Below are 19,657 nucleotides of genomic sequence, written 5' to 3'. Positions count from 1 at the left end.
CACACACACATACACACACACACTCACACACACATACACACACCACACACACACTCTCTCACTCAAAATATCTACCTAGACAAGTCGTACAGGTTCAGTTCTATCAGTTGAGGTGAGAATACCCCTTTAATGCCTATACATATCAATAAATAATGTGTTTTTAAGGAGTGTTTGGATGAATGACCCAGTATACGACCCCACCAAGATGCACTAATCGGTGCGATTCCTGTAAAGGTGAAGCTGGCGGCGGACGTGTTCCTGATGCATAGTGTGTATTTTTCCTACAGATCGGGGGCAGTGAGGCGTTCTAATACCAGCCCCATGGGTTTCTTAAAGGTTGGATCTGGATCTCCTAGTTCAGGAGACATGGTGTCAGCGACTGGACGGCGATTATCCACTGGCTCTTCTCGTCCATATTCTCCATTAGGTAAGTGTTACTACTGAAAGGATATTCCTACCGCACTAGAACTGCTCATAGTGTATAGCCAGTGAGTTACATTGGTTAGGATGATGAAGCCTGAGATACAGGTCCCCATAAAGAGCTGATAGAGAAGAGCTGGATAGTTCAGTGGATTTGTGATTGTCAGGGCGGGGAGTCAGTGGCTCCCTGTGCTGCCATCACAGCTCTGCAGTTAACTGCAAACGCTTATCAGGAGCTCCAGCAGTTAAAGGGAGCTTTGCAGCACCTGGGGGGCCGCTCCACCACTAGTGCTGTCAGTGATGCCGCCCCAGGGGGTCTTGTCCATTGCTGGACCGGGCCCTCTATAAAAGGCAGGCCCTGTAGCAGCCGCTACAGAGGTAGTTACACCCCCGGCTGAAGGAGAGATATCAGAGAGTCGTTTTTAATGGTGTGTATTCTGAGCAGAGACTGGTTACACATGGCGGCCACAAGGGCCTGTTCTGTGTCCTGTTCTTTTATTTTTTTATTTGTTTGTAAGTGACATAGGAGGTTTGGTTGGTAGGTAAGGATAGTGACATAGGAGAAGGGTTGGTGGGTAAGGATAGTGACATAGGAGAAGGGTTGGTAGGTAAGGATAGTGACATAGGAGAAGGGTTGGTAGGTAAGGATAGTGACATAGGAGAAGGGTTGGTGGGTAAGGATAGTGACATAGGAGAAGGGTTGGTGGGTAAGGATAGTGATATAGGAGAAGGGTTGGTGGGTAAGGATAGTGATATAGGAGAAGGGTTGGTGGGTAAGGATAGTGACATAGGAGAAGAGTTGGTGAGTAAGGATAGTGACATAGGAGAAGAGTTGGTGAGTAAGGATAGTGACACAGAAGAAGGGTTGGTAGGTAAGGATAGTGACATAGGAGAAGGGTTGGTGGGTAAGGATAGTGACATAGGAGAAGGGTTGGTGGGTAAGGATAGTGATATAGGAGAAGGGTTGGTGGGTAAGGATAGTGACATAGGAGAAGAGTTGGTGAGTAAGGATAGTGACATAGGAGAAGAGTTGGTGAGTAAGGATAGTGACACAGAAGAAGGGTTGGTAGGTAAGGATAGTGACATAGGAGAAGGGTTGGTGGGTAAGGATAGTGACATAGGAGAAGGGTTGGTGGGTAAGGATAGTGACATAGGAGAAGGGTTGGTAGGTAAGGATAGTGATATAAGAGAAGGGTTGGTGGGTAAGGATAGTGACATAGGAGAAGGGTTGGTAGGTAAGGATAGTGATATAGGAGAAGGGTTGGTGGGTAAGGATAGTGACATAGGAGAAGAGTTGGTGAGTAAGGATAGTGACATAGGAGAAGAGTTGGTGAGTAAGGATAGTGACGTAGGAGAAGGGTTGGTAGGTAAGGATAGTGACATAGGAGAAGGGTTGGTAGGTAAGGATAGTGACTTAGGAGAAGGTTTGGTAGGTAAGGATAGTGACATAGGAGAAGGGTTGGTGGGTAAGGATAGTGATATAGGAGAAGGGTTGGTGGGTAAGGATAGTGACATAGGAGAAGAGTTGGTGAGTAAGGATAGTGACATAGGAGAAGAGTTGGTGAGTAAGGATAGTGACACAGAAGAAGGGTTGGTAGGTAAGGATAGTGACATAGGAGAAGGGTTGGTGGGTAAGGATAGTGACATAGGAGAAGGGTTGGTGGGTAAGGATAGTGACATAGGAGAAGGGTTGGTAGGTAAGGATAGTGATATAAGAGAAGGGTTGGTGGGTAAGGATAGTGACATAGGAGAAGGGTTGGTAGGTAAGGATAGTGATATAGGAGAAGGGTTGGTGGGTAAGGATAGTGACATAGGAGAAGAGTTGGTGAGTAAGGATAGTGACATAGGAGAAGAGTTGGTGAGTAAGGATAGTGACGTAGGAGAAGGGTTGGTAGGTAAGGATAGTGACATAGGAGAAGGGTTGGTAGGTAAGGATAGTGACTTAGGAGAAGGTTTGGTAGGTAAGGATAGTGACATAGGAGAAGGGTTGGTAGGTGAGGATAGTGATATAGGAGAAGGTTTGGTAGGTAAGGTTAGTGACATAGGAGAAGGTTTGGTAGGTAAGGATAGTGATATAGGAGAAGGGTTGGTAGATAAGGATAGTGACATAGGAGAAGGGTTGGTAGGTAAGGATAGTGACATAGGAGAAAGTTTGGTAGGTAAGGATAGTGACATAGGAGAAGGGTTGGTGGGTAAGGATAGTGACATAGGAGAAGGGTTGGTGGGTAATGATAGTGACATAGGAGAAGGGTTGGTAGGTAAGGATAGTGACATAGGAGAAGGGTTGGTAGGTAAGGACAGTGACATAGGAGAAGGTTTGGTAGGTAAGGATAGTGACATAGGAGAAGGGTTGGTAGGTAAGGATAGTGACATAGGAGAAGGGTTGGTAGGTAAGGATAGTGATATAGGAGAAGGGTTGGTAGGTAAGGATAGTGACAGGAGAAGGTTTGGTAGGTAAGGATAGTGACACAGGAGAAGGGTTGGTAGGTAAGGATAGTGACATAGGAGAAGGGTTGGTAGGCAAGGATAGTGACACAGGAGAAGGGTTAGTGGGTAAGGATAGTGACATAGGAGAAGGGTTGGTGGGTAAGGATAGTGACATAGGAGAAGGGTTGGTAGGTAAGGATAGTGACATAGGAGAAGGGTTGGTAGGTAAGGATAGTGACATAGGAGAAGGGTTAGTGGGTAAGGATAGTGACATAGGAGAAGGGTTGGTGGGTAAGGATAGTGACATAGGAGAAGGGTTGGTAGGTAAGGATAGTGACATAGGAGAAGGGTTGGTAGGTAAGGATAGTGACATAGGAGAAGGGTTGGTGGGTAAGGATAGTGACATAGGAGAAGGGTTGGTGGGTAAGGATAGTGACATGAGAAGGGTTGGTAGGTAAGTATAGTGACATAGGAGAAGGGTTAGTGGGTAAGGATAGTGACATAGGAGAAGGTTTGGTAGGTAAGGATAGTGACATAGGAGAAGGGTTGGTAGGTAAGGATAGTGACATAGGAGAAGGGTTGGTAGGTAAGGATAGTGACATAGGAGAAGGGTTGGTAGGTAAGGATAGTGACATAGGAGAAGGGTTGGTGGGTAAGGATAGTGACATAGGAGAAGGGTTGGTGGGTAAGGATAGTGACATGAGAAGGGTTGGTAGGTAAGTATAGTGACATAGGAGAAGGGTTAGTGGGTAAGGATAGTGACATAGGAGAAGGTTTGGTAGGTAAGGATAGTGACACAGGAGAAGGGTTGGTAGGTAAGGACAGTGACATAGGAGAAGGGTTGGTGGGTAAGGATAGTGACATAGGAGAAGGGTTGGTAGGTAAGGATAGTGACATAGGAGAAGGGTTGGTGGGTAAGGATAGTGACATAGGAGAAGGGTTGGTAGGTAAGGTTTATCTGTTTGCTAATGACACTAAAGTGTGCAATAGGGCTGATATTCCTGGAGGTGTCAGTAATATAGAAACTGCAGATCAGTGTTTCCAAATATAAAATAATGCACTTGGGGAGGATGAATCCTCTATCCGAGTATCACATCGGCAGTACTGTGTTGGAAAAGAGTTCAGAAGAGAAGGATTTAGGAGCAGTGATTTCTGACACCTCACAATGAGTCACCAGTGCAACCAGGCGGTGGGGAAAGCAAATCGTATCCTGAGCTGTGTGTGTATATATATATATATGTATGTATGTATGTATGTATGTATGTATGTATGTGTGTGTGTGTATGTATATATAATATATATATATATATAAAGGTATGCTGAGCTGTATATATATAAAGGTATGCTGGGCTGTATATATATAAAGGTATGCTGGGATCTGTATATATATATATATATATATATATATATATATATATATATATATATATATATATATATATATTATATATAATATGTGTATGATGGGCTGTGTGTGTGTGTGCATATATATATATATGTGTGTGTGTGTATGCTGGGCTGTGTATATATATAACGTTTGCTGGGCTGTATATATATATAAAGGTATGCTGGGTTGTGTGTATGTGTGTGTCTATATATATATATATATATATATATGTGTGTGTGTGTGTAGGTTCTTAAAAAACCTAATAGCCATCACAGTTGCCGCCAGTGCTGACGGTCTCCTTGTATGTTCTGCTCTCATTCACAGTGGGGACCATACCAGAGCAGATCGGCCATTGTTGTTGTGGTCATGCTCAAGGCCACGAGTCCAGAAGTAGAAGCTCCTCAGGAGGTAATGCTCTGCAGAGATTCCTTATAAGCCACAGGGGACGCCGATTTCTCTCATGGTTCTGATTGTATTTGCAATTCTAAATTGTTTGGCTTCAAAACAAATAATACTTAAAGTGTTTATACAGCGTTAAAAAAACATGGCCGCTTTCTTCCAGAGAGAGCACTGCTTTTGTCTCCAGGGATAACTGCTTTAAAGGGGTATCCTCACCTTAAACATTTATAGAACATCCACAGGGAATGCCATAAATATCTGATAGATGTGACTCCAGCTTTTAGAACCCACGCCTTACCCAAGACTTAGGTTTAGCCCCCGGCCGGGTCACTGGAAGTGCAAGTGGCCAGGATTATGAAAACAGCCGAGTGATGGGTTTATATACCTCCCATAGAAATGAATGGAAGGTACAGAAACAGCATAAACTGACAGGACTCCCATTAACCTCTATGGGAGTTCCGTGAATTGTGGATTCACCTGGATGTTCTGCGGTCGTGGTCCCTTCCGGTAGCCGCATTCAGGCAGGTTAGGTGTGCGCTCCAGAGGCGGCCTCCTGTCTACAGGGCATTGGATACACTATGGATATGTTATAGATGTCTGGGGTTGGAGTGCCCCTTAAAATATAGATTTCTCAGAAATAATTGCATATTCAATATTGGATGTCTTATTAACAATTCTGGCCGCCCAAGCATGGGTGTCATCTGGATAAAACTGATGTCAGGGAGCTGTAATCTGCCCTATGTGAGTAGAGACGTATAGTGTGTCCCAGCAGGAGCCCCCTTTATCACCGGCTCGCTCCCATCCCATAATATAGCCCATAGTATAGGCCGAGGCTGACAGTATAGCGAGGTGAACTACATGCGAGTCATCCAGGCCAACTCCTTACCTGGAATGACTCCGAGCCGTCTGACCTGAGCCGACCACTCAACTCCAACAAAGGTTATTGGCTGTGACCCAAGCAGACAGTGAAGGCGTGCCGGTGCCGTAATCACACCCAGTACACCGAGAATATCAGAGAGCTAAACCCAAGTACATGTCAGTATATAGTCCATGAGAACAGAAACTTATTGTAGTATACCTTAAAGGGGGACTCCGATGATCTTTCTTTCAAATCAACTGGTGTCAGAAAGTTATATAGATTTGTAATTTACTTCTATTTTTTTTTTTTAAATCACCAGTCTTCCAGCTTCAGCTGCTGTGTGTCCTCTCCTCTGGTGTATACTCTCCAGTCTGACACCGTGCTCTCTGCTGCCACCTCTGTCCATGTCAGGAACTGTCCAGAGCAGCAGCAAATCCCCATAGAAAACCTCTCCTGCTCTGGACAGTTCCTGACATGGACAGAGGTGGCAGCAGAGAGCACTGTGTCTGAATGGAAAGAATACACCACTTCCTGCAGGACACACAGCAGCTGATAAGTACTGGAAGACTGGAGATTTTTAAATAGAAGTAATTTACAAATCTCATACCAGTTGATTTGAAATACTTTTTTTCCCACGGGAGTACTCGTTTAATTCTGCAATATGTGATGGTGTTATAGGCTGTAGCAGCTAGGCCTCCTTCAAGTATTGACCTGATTCTTTCCAATTAGTAAAAGAACGGTCTCAGCAAATCCTACATACTGTTCTATGCCGTGTGCGGGGCGTGAGGAGTAATGCAAAGCCACAAGGATTCGCTGGGCCCCGCCAGGGAATCGGCCGTGCACCGTCCCTCTTGTGTTGTATCCACTTTGTATTACAGATGGCGGCTTCTTCTCCTCCTCCTTCTCCTCCTTCTTCTCCTCCTTCTTCTCCTCCTCCTTCTCCTCCTTCTTCTCCTCCTTCTTCTCCTCCTTCTTCTCCTCCTTCTTCTCCTCCTTCTCCTCCTTCTCCTTCTCCTCCTCCTCCTCCTTCTCCTTCTCCTCCTCCTAATCCTTCTTCTCCTCCTTCTCCTTCTCCTCCTTCTCATCCTCCTCCTTCTCCTCCTCCTTCTCCTCCTCCTCCTCCTCCTCCTCCTCCTCCTCCTTCTCCTCCTTCTCCTTCTCCTCCTCCTCCTCCTCCTTCTCCTCCTTCTCCTTCTTCTCCTTCTTCTCCTTCTCCTCCTTCTCCTCCTCCTTCTCCTCCTCCTCCTCCTCCTCCTCCTCCTTTTTCTCCTCCTCCTTCTCCTCCTCCTCCTTCTACTCCTTCTCCTCCTCCTTCTCCTCCTCCTCCTTCTACTCCTTCTCCTCCTCCTCCTCCTCCTCCTCCTTCTCCTCCTCCTCCTTTTTCTCCTTCTCCTCCTTCTCCTTCTTCTCTTTATTTACTTTTCATTCTGAATGTTTGAGCTGAATAAGTAGGAATAAGCCATCTTCCTTTTGTGCCCAGGTTCCCCGGTGCCGCAGTCGCAGTCTCCTCAGTGTTTGCTCGGTGGACGGCTGCCAAGTGCCCCGACCCTCACCGACATCTATCAGAACAAGCAGAAGCTGCGCAAGCAACACTCGGACCCCGTCTGCCCCTCCTATGCCGGACACGGCTTCAGCCACTCTCCACAGCCAGCACGGCCGGTCAGCCTGGGAGCCTCTCCTACCAAACACATGGGGTCATCTCCCAGGAGCTCCGAGTGGCTCTATAAAAGCCCCCTACCCACCATCATAGGATCGCCCACCAAGGTTTGTCAGGGGTAGATGGGAATGCCCTGAGGTCATGTAAATGCTTCTTATCTGCCACTCACCCCGCTGCATGGCATCGGCCGGCATGGGACAGGAGGGAGATCACACAGGCACCGGGCAGTATGGGACAGAAGGGAGATCACACAGGCACCGGGCAGCATGGGACAGAAGGGAGATCACACAGGCACCGGGCAGTATGGGACAGAAGGGAGATCACACAGGCACCAGGCAGCATGGGACAGAAGGGAGATCACACAGGCACCGGGCAGCATGGGACAGGAGGGAGATCACACAGGCACTGGGCAGCATGGGACAGGAGGGAGGGAGATCACACAGGCAGCATGGAGCAGGAGGGAGGGAGATCACATGGGCACCGGGCAGCATGGGACAGGAGGGAGGGAGATCACACAGGCAGCGGGCAGCAGGGGGGAGGGAAATCACACAGGCACCGGGCAGCATGGGACAGGAGGGAGGGAGATTACACAGGTAGCATGGGACAGGAGGGAGATCACACAGGCAGTATGGAGCAGGAGGGATGGAGATCACACGGGCAACGGGCAGCATGGGACAGGAGGGAGGGAGATCACACGGGCACCGGGCAGCATGGGACAGGAGGGAGGGAGATCACGCGGGCAGCATGGGGCAGGAGGGATGGAAATCACACAGGCACCAGGCAGCATGGGACAGGAGGAAGATCACACAGGCAGCATGGGATAGGAGGGAGATCACACAGGCACCAGGCAGCATGGGACAGGAGGGAGATCACACCGGCATCGGGCGGCATGGAGCAGGAGGGAGGGAGATCACACAGGCATCGGGCAGCATGGGGCAGGAGAGAGGGAGATCACACAGGTAGCATGGAGCAGGAGGGATGGAGATCACATGGGCACCGGGCAGCATGGGGCAGGAGGGAGGAAGATCACACAGGCATGGGGCAGGAGGGAGGAAGATCACACGGGCACCGGGCAGCACAGCGAATGGGGATGATTAAACTACATATACTGCACCCCCTGCTGGACGCTTCCGGTATATACTCCCGGCTGCATTTCCCATTATTAGTATACATGAGGAATTTGTCTAACTTTGCTAATGCAATAACATATTAATAATAGATTTTGCCCGGAGTTCTCCTGTAATGCAGCATGTGATTGCGTTGCTTTTCCAGGCCACTGCTCCATTCAAAATCCCTAAAACCCAAGCGTCCTCCAATCTCCCCGCCCTGGTCACCCGCCCGGGCCCTGTGGACACGCTGGTACAGGTCAAAGAATTGATGGAGCCGCGGGACTGCTCTCATTTCCATTGTCCTCATGTCAGTGAGAAGGCCGGCCCTGCAGAACAAGGCAAAGCCGCATTTGGGAGGTAAGATGGCGTGTTGGAGATCTGGGGGGAGACCACCTGCTCCCTGCCCGAGGGGTCCTGTCATCTGTACTGCGTATGAATGTCGTCACTGTAACGTTAGGGTGCACGGTTATCATTGTGTTGGCGCCATTATTTAGAGTAATTTGGTGTTTTTGGACACGGCGTAAAAAGTTAAGCAACGTTTATCGAGGAGTTTGTGCTATTTTTGAGCAGTTTCCTGCTTCATGTTATCTTCTTTATTAGCCTGATTGTTATATTGCGCAGCAGGCCTCCATTTATCGAGGCCCGTGCATGTAATGATACATTTTGCGCATGACTGGTGTTTTTGCACAGCACGTAAAAAATGCACTAATGCAATAAAATAAAAAAAACCGCAAATGATAAATGTCCCCTTGGGTGTTGGAGGCCAGACGAACTTACCAGCGGATATCTGCTGTTATAGAAAGTCTTTTTTCCATAAAACACCGGCCTGTGTTGTGTATGAGCGTCTGACCGTCCAGATTGCCTACTAGAGTGGAGCCATCTTTGAGCAGCATTTGAATACAGGTGCCTGGAGAAGTTGGATGCCGCCCTAGGGAGTCCAGGAAAACATGGATATAGCCATAGGCCATAAGATGTGTCCACCAGGACTACCTAGGGCGGCATCCAACCTCTCCAGCCACCGGTATTCAACCATTGGACTCGGGCATGCCGGAGCTGCGCTCCCCTCTAGTCCTGGCGTTCATGTGGATGTTAGTTTGATACCATCTAGCTAAACATGTCTGCACACCAGGTGCCCCCCTTTATGGCAGCCCCATTCCCTCGTTGTCTCCGACCACTCTGCAGAAATGGTTTCAGAACAGTTCGCAGAACATGAAGAGATGACCCGACCTCCGAATTATCCAGATTTCAGTCTGATCAGGAAGTATACCTTCCAAGATGTGAGGGGTAAGGGGGGCAGGTAGGTGTCTCCAGCATTGTGTAGGGACATAACCTCGCCCGCACATGATGTCCTCATCTCTGGGAAACTCTACTTCTGAGGACGCCAGAAGGAGGAAGAACCAGGTATAAGAGCAGTCGGAGAGGCGAGACACTATCAGGATTGTGGCCGTATACATATCTGTACACCCGCAGACAGACATGGGGACTTCTAGTCTTTGGGTTTTTTGGAATTATCACATGATGTTGGCTCTTAATGTGATTAATTATTACAGGAAACAATGGAAATATAATACAGGAAACAATACATTGGTCTTTTCCAGGTCTGTGAGTGCTGGGAAACTGTCAGATCAGAGCAGCAGAACTATCCTGGGAGGACAGCACTACCAGGGCAGCACGGACAGCCTGAACTCCGAGCGACCCATGGATACAGGTTGGGGCATTTATCTACTAAACCTGCAGTTGTCAGAAGATGCCATTTTTTGTTTTCCATGTTACTATGTTGGTTGGGGTGGTCGGCATGTGACATTAGTAGTTTCCTCTTTATCGAGTCCGGTAGGAGCTGCCGGGCAGATAGGTGCTCCTCTCCATTGATCCCATGTGTTTGTTTCCAGTCCCCTCTGGTGCTACAGGGAGCGTCCTGACCGTGCCTTCCATGGTGAATCGAGGGGTTCTGTTCACTGTTGGGTCTCCCCCCAGCAGTGCCACCCCTCCCACATGTACTCATATGATGATGAGGGCTCGAGCCACTTCAGGTAAGGCCTGCAAAAAATACAACATGACATATCTGTTCATCTGCAAGATTATAGACATTGAAGTCACCTATATGGTTGTAACCGGTTTGTTCTTTTCTATAGTTGGTTCAAACAGCTCTGGGGGCTCGCTGTGCTCCACTAGTGGCCGGGTGTATATGGGATCGCCCTCTGCAGTTCACATGGGCTCCTCTCCTCCAGGCGCTGACGCGGCACCAGCTTTAAAGTTCATGTCCTACGGCACCTCTCCCCCCAGTCTGGAGGATTTCATCACATTCGAGGCCCCTGAGCTGCCGGAGGAGACTCTCATGGAGGTAGGAAAGCCCGAGCTCCTAGGACAACGGCCGATGCAACGTTTTCAGCCTTGCAGTTTGTCAGATGAGTTTTGGATCAGCAGAAAGCGTCTGATGCTGAAAGCTTCAGTAAAAACTCAGTTGGAGTAAAATCACGGCACTTCAGCTGGGATCTTGTTGTTTATTTGTAAGAACTCTTATTTGATGATTAAAGGAGAAGTCCGGCAAAATTTTTTATTAAAGTATTGTATGTCCCCCCAAAAGTTATACAAATCCCCAATATACACTTATTACGGGAAATACTTATAAAGGGCTTTTTCCCTGCACTTTCTACTGCATCAAGGCTTCACTTCCTGGATAACATGGTGATGTCACCTCCTGGATAACACGGTGATGTCACTTCCTGGATAACATGGTGATGTCACTTCCTGGATAACATGGTGATGTCACTTCCTGGATAACATGGTGATGTCACTTCCTGGATAACATGGTGATATCACTTCCTGGATAATATGGTGATGTCACTTCCTGGATAACATGGTGATGTCACTTCCTGGATAACATGGTGATGTCACTTCCTGGATAACATGGTGATGTCACCTCCTGGATAACATGGTGATGTCACCTCCTGGATAACATGGTGATGTCACCTCCTGGATAACATGGTGATGTCACCTCCTGGATAACATGGTGATGTCACTTCCTGGATAACATGGTGATGTCACGACTCCCAGAGCTGTGTGGGCTGTGGCTGCTGGAGAGGATGATGGCAGGGGGACACTGAGGGACACAGGGCACTGGAGGGACAGAGCATCCCTCTGACATCATCCTCTCCAGTAACCACAGCCTGCACAGCTCTGGGAGTCGGGTCGTCACATCACCCTGTTACCCAGGAAGTGACATCACCATGTTATCCAGGAAGTGACATCACCCTGTTACCCAGGAAGTGACATCACCATGTTACCCAGGAAGTGAAGCCTTGATGCAATAGTAAGTGCAGGGAAAAAAGCCCTTTATATGCATTTCCCGTAATAAGTCTATATTGGGGATTTGTATAACTTTTGGGGGGGGCAATACTATAATTTAATAAAAATTTTGCCGGACTTCTGCTTTAAAACTAATCTGAAGGCGGCTACTTCTCTAAAATAGGGAAACATTTAAAGGGCAGCTATCAGCAGGTGGGACGAATCTAACCTGCTGATATGTCCCTATTGCACAGGAGACGCCGAGATTCTTATCCCTGTGTTTTTTGCTCCTCTATGTAAGTTCTGTATGGTGCACACTTTGGTATTCTCAGATATTTGCAAGTATCTGCAGGTAAAGGCCTTAGTCCACTGAGCCATTATGTGCTGAATCGGGTAGATCTCACCCGTGTAATAGAGACAGGGATCAGCTGACGAGCGATCGTTGTCATTAAATATGTCACAAATCACCAGCCCCTGGTTGTACACTGCTCCCTGTATTAGGGGATGAGCGGCTGAGGGCTGCACAGAGATCAGTAATGATCGCCCGCACCATTATATAGATGTGTAGTAGGGGAACGCTCCCTTCCTTTATGGTGCATTAGGTGACTGTCTAGTGTGGTTTGTTTTACCTGTAAAATCCTCATCTCACCGAGTTCACCGGGGGTCCAGCTCCCACCCAGTTATTTTAGCCGTCTGCTGGTTTTATTGAATCACGTTCTCCTCGTTCTCTGTTCTGACCCGGCTCGTCCCGTATCTTTTATTACCTGTATATAAACCAGCTGGCTCCGTGTCCGCTGTGTGGTAGGAGCGGACACTTTGCCACCCATCCCCCCATTGTTGTGTCCTTCTGATGCACACATGCAGTGACTTGTATATTTCTGTGTCTTTGTGATCAGCGGGAACACACCGAGACTCTGCGACACCTCAATCTGATGCTCACCTTTACTGAATGCGTCATGGAGCTGACTGCAAGTTGCAGTGGGAATTCTGATCTCTGCACCTCCGCCGTGTCTCTGTACCACATCCAGGAAAGTGTGGTGGTCGATCAGATCAGTCAGCTGAGCAAGGAATGGGGGTAAGTGACCGGGACAAATGGATATTGTGCAACTTTCAAGGTGTTGGGGTCCTTTTACATGGGGTCATGCAAGGACACAAACAAGCGCTGATCAGCGAGCCTCTACACGGCACAACAAATCCAGCGCCCAGACTGCACAAATTGTCCTTGTATCGTTCATGCAGCAATGGAAACTGAAAGTATGTATATTCTTATATCCATGATGTAAGTTTTTCAGATCACACTGTGTATACTTACCTTCTGCATTGCCGCGTGATCTGGTATCCCCATCTCTGGCTCCTCCCTTCCTGCTCTCTGGCTGCCGCCTCCACTTTTTCTGTCTCTCAGTCATTCTGGAGGCAGCTGTGGCCTGAAGATACAGCAGTGGCCAGAGGACAGGAGAGCGGGATGCTGGATCACACAGTAGAGCAGCAGGTAAGTATGAACTGCTTGTCGTCTGGATATATACATATCTGTGCTGTCGATTTCCCTTTGCCATCAGCCGTACATCTGTTACGACTAAATGATGCGATCAGCCAAGTTTCGGTGTTTTCCTGATCACTGATACTTTTACACAGGCTGATTATCGGCCGGAGGAGCTTTTCTAGCAACACTCCCGGCTGATGATCAGCTGGTGTAAAAGGACTTTTATATTTCTTCCTCTGTGTTAGAGAGATGTAATGAACCGTGTATGTGTGATGAGCCAGCACGGCCGGTTACATCCCGATCTGTATCCCCCGCCCCAGCTCTAAGGACAATCTGTGACCCAGCTGCTATTGTTTCCTCAGACAAGTAGAACAGCTGGTCCTTTACATGAAAGCAGCTCAGTTCCTGGCGTCCTCCCTACAGCTCGCCAAATCTCAGATCAAATCCGCAAAGCTGACCCCTTCCAGTGCTGTAAAGCAAGGTAAAATGTTTATTACTCACTAGATGTGTCTGAGTGAATCGGTAAGAAGGCGTAACCCTGAGCGTCTCGCTGTATTCCTGCAGTGGTGAAGACCATGAACGACCGATACAAGTTCTGCATCAGCATGTGCAAGAAGCTGACCGAGCAGCTCAATCGCTTCTTCTCAGACAAGCAGAGATTCATCGATGAGATCAACAGCGTCACGGCCGAAAAACTCATCTACAACTGCGCTGTGGAAATGGTAAGCTGGCCGTTACTGAGCGCAAAGCTGCAGTGCCACAACCTTCAGTCTTACAGTCTGTAGGAACTACAATGGTTAGTGTTATTATGGACACCCGATGGTGTGGCTCTCAGGCCTGTATTTCATTTGGCCGTCCGGCCGTCCTTAAGAGTTGAGAGAACTTCGAGCACGCTCAGGTTTTTCCAAACCAGAACATTCGGCATTTGTTTTTTGGAGAAGATGGATGCAGCCTTGAGAAGTCTTGGGAAACATGGATGCAGCCACAGGCCATAGAGCTCATGCTTTCCAGGTCGACCTTGGGCCGCCAACTTCCCCAGCCACCATTAATCCAATGCCAAATGCTCTGGTTTGGACGTTCCCCCAGCATGCTTGAAGTTTGCTCATCTCTTCTGTCCGTCCATCCTATCTCATTGTACATAATAAAGTCCTTAGCGATATTTTTCTCCCCCTCGCGCCAGGTCCAGTCGGCTGCACTAGATGAGATGTTCCAGCAAACAGAAGATATCGCCTATCGCTACCACAGAGCGGCACTTCTTCTAGAAGGTTTAACAAAGATCCTACAGAGCCCGGCAGACATCGACAACGTCCATAAATGTAAGAGTCCTAGGGCAGGACGTTCTTTTCATTATGTCCGTTATAATATGCATCTATACATGGTGTGTATACCGATATTTTATTAGATATAAATAATTGTTTAAAAGTAGGAAATCCGCTATGTATCTCTAAGGCCCCAAAACCACCGATCTGTTGGAGGATAGTCCGTATTCCGTTCATATTTCTCAGGGACCCATTGACGTCTATAGGCCCCTCTGTTCCATAGATACGGACTGTGTAAGTGCAGGTCCTATCTGTGTGCATTGGGGCCATAGAATTCAGAGGGTCCTATCCTGTTTGCACTTGGGAATAGTATGTGGACCTGACGGTACGGTTGTGTGAGAGGCCGAACATCCAGGCTGTACAATTGTGTGTTGTGTTTATGAGGAACTTTATCATAATTCTTAGTTTATCCCCGTATCCTATTATTATACATTTTGTGGGATAGAAACGTTTAAAAAGGAATCTGTCGGCTGTAATTCAGGTTCCAAACTGCTGGCACTGTTAGATGCTTCTACCTCTTATATATCCATCTAGCCAGTCAGAGAGTCTTTCCTGAGCTCCTGCAGGGCAGCAAGCTGTAATGTCTCCTCTCTCCCCCTCCCATCCCTGACTATGCTGTAATGTCTCCTCTCTCCCCCTCCCATCCCTGACTATGCTGTAATGTCTCCTCTCTCTCCCCCTCCCATCCCTGACCATGCTGTAATGTCTCCTCTCTCTCCCCCTCCCATCCCTGACCATGCTGTAATGTCTCCTCTCTCCCATCCCTGACCGTGCTGTACTGCAGAGATTCCAGCTTGTATCTATTCAGGAGCTCGGGAAAGTCTCTTGACTCTTTATACCAGGGAATAATAGCATTTTCTACATTCTGGAAGCACAGCAGGATATATGAAAGGTACCATGTGTCTCCTGCCCTAACAGCATCTAATAGGGCAGCAGTTTGGAACATGAATTACAGCTGACAGATTGCCTTTGATCTGCTAGTGTACCCTCCAATTCTTACCCACAGCTGTATTTGCATTTAAGAAACTTTGTAATTGGGTGTATTAGGCAAATCTGCCATTATTTGCATTCAAAAAGACTTTCCCCAGCCCCCCCCCCTCCTCTCTGTCATCCACTGCTCATTATCAGGAAATTTCCACTGGTCTACATCAGTCTGGCCCTGTGTAACCTATGGAGAGGGGAGGGGGGGGATTAGTCACCAGCAGAGAGCAGAGGATTACACAGCGGAACCTGTGTGAAAGATGGTATTCAGAGGTCAGAGAGGTCAGTGCTGATCTCAGAGGAGATAGCCCAGTGATGTAGCTGTAAATTAACTCTTTGTTCTATTTTGGTGCCTCATCTCCCTCCACCCCTCCCCTCTCCATAAGAGAACAATGAAGACAGAGGGGAGAGCTTCAAACTGCTTTCTAATGATAAAAATGCATTTTTCAGCCAATAAACCCAATTACAAAGTTTCTTAAAATCACCTGTACTATTGATTTCTGCAAAAAAAATTTAAACCACAGTGACACTTTAAGGAATCTGGGAAAGATGGATATGACCTTAGACCATGGGCTGCATCCATGTTTTCCAGGACTCTCTAGGGCCGCATCCAACTTCAGCCACACTTGGACTCCAGCGTGCTTGGGTGACACTCATCTCTAGTGAGAACACATGCTTCTGATCGGTGCTCGGTCCCCAGCCATCATACATTTATCCCCTATATACTGTGGATAGGTATCACATGTCGGTCACATGAGCTGCAGGTTTCTTCTTGTAAACATCTGTTGCTTCTCTTTTCCCCAGATAAAGCGAGTGTGGAGGGCAGACTGTCGGCTCTCTATGGAGCGGTAGCTGTGTATGAATATTAACGGGATCCGCAGGACTGCTGGAGTGTAGCTCTGTGTATATATATATACCTGGACATCGGAAGAACCAGATCCTCCATTGGTGGCTTTCCGAGTGGAAGTAAAATCAGAGGACAGCAGGAAGGCTGCCTTATTCTACAGACACTCCTCGCTAAACGCCTTCCAACCAAATACGGGAGGAAATCTGGACCCCTGGAAATGTATTCTACATAATGAACTAGGGGGGGCAGGATGGAGGGGACAAAGCCAAGCGGTAAGAGCAGCGCCCCCAGTATTCCAGTAGTGAAGTGTTCAGTGTTTACTTACCTGGGGATTCTGGGACAACGTCCGAACCCGACAAATAAAAGACAAGCACTTTATATTGAGGAGGAACCGAAGAAAAAAACCAACTCGGCCGTGCAGAATCCTTCTTCTTCATTTACTCTCCTTTATGATAACGCGGCTACTTGATGTTCTACTTTTAAACCAATTTATTTTGCACTAATTTCTTAAAACTGTAAATTATTATCTCGTCTGGAACTCTTATCAATATGACAAGGCACAATGGACAAAAAAAGTTATTACAATGTATGTATCAAAAAGTTGGAATTTAATATGTAGCTTCCTAAAAACTTTACAAACTGTATAAAAAAAAAAGAGCCGACTTGTGACCCTTTTGTATCTATTTGTCTAATACTTGATGACTGATGGGTTTTCTTCTGTTGGTATTTGCTTTCTATGCAGGTGTCGTGTGCGTGCGGCCTGTATATTGGTTTGTGCATGTGATATGTACTTACTCTAATCAGGTGTAACCTTGTTCCATGGACAGTGTTAGAGAAGGCAGACCGTGCTGTAACCTAGACCTGTGTGTGACTACTACTACTCTGTTAGGTATAGCTTCTATCTATGCTCCCAAGTCTGTAGTGTGTGAGTGCAGCTCACATGTCTAACCAGTAGATGGCGCAGTAAGAGCAGCTCACAGCTATGGCACCAAAGGTTAGTAGACAAAACTGTGGCGTGACCTGTATGACTAGAGTTACGCTCACCGGAGGCCAGTACGTGGTAACGTTTTTTATTTTCAGAACAGCGGTGCCACTCACCTATGCCACGTCCACTTGTTTTCACACTTCTCCGCAGCCATTTTGGATGAGCCTTTGTCCTTTATAGTTTGTTATTTAGTAAAACTGCCATAGCAAAAAAAAAAAACAACGGTCACATCCAGGTCCGACTCCTTTTATATGGACGTATTCTTTGTATACATTTTCATAGCTTTATTGGAATTGTAGAAAACAGTTCTGGGTTCATACTGCATTTCCACATGAAAAACTAACAAAAAAAATCTTTGTGCCACCGTTTGTTAAGCTTTGTGGTTTTAGATAAGTTTTTGGTTTGTTTTTAGGCTGTTATGTTCACAAAATTGAAAACCTAGAACTGGCACAGTGGTCATTTTTAAAGGGGAACTGCAAAAAAAAAAGTTTTCAAATCTACTGGTACCAGGAAGAAAGAAAGGGGAAAAAAATTAAATATATATTATAGATATATCTGATTTGCAAGTTGCTTCCATTTAAAAATCTCCACTCTCCCAGGACTTATCAGCTACTGTATGTCCTGCAGGAAGTGGTGTATTCTCTCCAGTCTGACACAGTGCTCTCTGCTGCCACCTCTGTCCATGTCAGGAACTGTCCAGAGCAGGAGAGGTTTTCTATGGGGATTTGCTGCTGCTCTGGACAGTTCCTGACATGGACAGAGGTTGCAGCAGAGCGCACTGTGTCAGACTGGAAATAACACACCACTTCCTGCAGGACATACAGCAGCTGATAAGTACTAGAAGACTGTAGATTTTTCAATAGAAGTAACTTACAAATCTGTATAACTTTCTGGTACCTGTTGATTGAAAAAAAAACACCCATAATTTTTCACCGGAGTGCCCCTTCAAGTAATAAAAAGCAATTGGGGGAGTCAATATACCAGCAGCTTTATTTGAGATTCTGCTTCATTCATCTTATTATAGCAGATTTATACTTGGTTGCTAACTGAAGGATATACACAGACCTACCAGGCAGGTGTGACTAATGCTGCACGCTCCCTTGTGGAACAGCTGCACGGCGTATATACAGGAGGTCTGGAGTAAAGCCAAGCGTCCCCACCAAGTAGCACAGGATATATAATTATGAGATGTTTGCAGCCTCTTCATTGTGTATTTTACTGGTCTAAATAGCTCGTATTAAAGGTTTAAGTATTGTGAAATTTTGCTACTTTCCCTTTGCCACAATGAGTCCCCCAATGGCAGCGGTCCAGTATGTCACATGCGCCCATTACTAATGTTACTCAATAATAAGACCGATGTCCGCTATGAAAGGGCAGGATTGAAAAAGAAAAACTGCAGTCTACGGTTTCCAGACAAATTTCCAACAGAATCTATTATGGTTTTTATGTTTTTTTAAAAGAGAACTCCGACCACAAGTAAAAATCTTGTGCAGACAGGGGGGAACATAATAAAGAATGTATACTGTAAAATTTTAAAAACCTCCTAATAAAAATGATTGAAACAATAAAGAATGTATACTTACCCATCCCTGTTCCCCCGCTTGCCTTCTGTTGCTCCTGCTGCTGCAACATCACAGCCCGGGCTTAGCCAGTCAGTGACTAAGGTGGGACACTGCTGCGGTCAGTCACTGGCTGAGCGGGTACTTTTTTTCCGGTCAGGACGCAGCAGGAGGCCTAGGAGAACTAGTGATGGGGCACAAGGACAGGTAAGTATACATTCTTTATTATGTTCCCCCCTTCTTGCACCGGATTTTTAATTGTGGCCAGAGTTCCCCTTAAATAGCAGATATTGAGAGTCCTGCTAATAATACTCTTGGTCATAGTAGTACCTTTTACCACCATTGCAATAGGTTAATATTATTTTAATGCAGATTGTGTTTTTATTTTACTTGACAGCCGTTTTATATTATTTATCTAAAATTCTGCCAATTAATTTGAAGTGTTTTTATTTATGTGTCTGCTTGTGGAATGGACAGGCGGCGGCTCTGTGCATTTCTAGGTCTTTAATACCGTGTTTCTACCTCTTGTTTGTAAACTGCATGCTGTATTCTTAGATAACAACTCACAGAACTGTTGCAAAAAATATCGCCTTTTTATTATGGCTTGTATAAATGTATATTATAAGTAAATAAAACAGACCGGAAAAGCTCGGCCGCTGACTTTGTCGGTACATCATTCTTCTTCAGGTTGACGATGGCCCTTTTGGGTGGGGCTTATTTATGCCCATTTAAAGGGTCACTCCGAGCTGGCTTACTTCCCGGGTAGCGTTGCTGCTAGAAGCATGACATCATGGCACAGAATGGTGGTGCTAAAAAGCCAGCAGCACAACTCCGAAAGTAAGCTGGCCCGGAGTACCCCTTTACCGGAGACTGTTATCTGGAGGGTGCAGCGATCCCGGCTGAACTGACTACGAGCTTGTACTGGGCGAGGTGGAGGTCCTTT

The 19,657-nt window shown here is 46.7% G+C and overlaps 1 protein-coding gene across 2 annotated transcripts in view; it reads left to right on the top strand.

Moving 5' to 3' along the window:
- Nucleotides 1–19,369, top strand: part of ULK2 (unc-51 like autophagy activating kinase 2) — a 78,470-nt gene extending 59,101 nt beyond the window's left edge. For both annotated transcript variants that reach the window (XM_069971772.1, XM_069971773.1), the window contains 12 exons: nt 288–427; nt 4,559–4,642; nt 6,973–7,256; nt 8,422–8,615; nt 9,857–9,966; nt 10,148–10,288; nt 10,391–10,599; nt 12,440–12,618; nt 13,386–13,504; nt 13,588–13,745; nt 14,204–14,339; nt 16,128–19,369. In XM_069971772.1, the coding sequence (XP_069827873.1) occupies nt 288–427; nt 4,559–4,642; nt 6,973–7,256; nt 8,422–8,615; nt 9,857–9,966; nt 10,148–10,288; nt 10,391–10,599; nt 12,440–12,618; nt 13,386–13,504; nt 13,588–13,745; nt 14,204–14,339; nt 16,128–16,192 (1,819 nt within the window). In that variant the 3' untranslated portion in view covers nt 16,193–19,369. The remainder of the gene's footprint in view (nt 1–287; nt 428–4,558; nt 4,643–6,972; nt 7,257–8,421; nt 8,616–9,856; nt 9,967–10,147; nt 10,289–10,390; nt 10,600–12,439; nt 12,619–13,385; nt 13,505–13,587; nt 13,746–14,203; nt 14,340–16,127) is intronic.
- Nucleotides 19,370–19,657: the final 288 nt, after the last annotated feature.

The sequence above is a fragment of the Dendropsophus ebraccatus genome, chromosome 5 (assembly GCF_027789765.1).
Source record: "Dendropsophus ebraccatus isolate aDenEbr1 chromosome 5, aDenEbr1.pat, whole genome shotgun sequence".
Taxonomy (NCBI): domain Eukaryota; kingdom Metazoa; phylum Chordata; class Amphibia; order Anura; family Hylidae; genus Dendropsophus; species Dendropsophus ebraccatus.
Note: the sequence above shows the minus strand (reverse complement) of the source record. Positions and strands in the feature narration are given on the sequence as shown.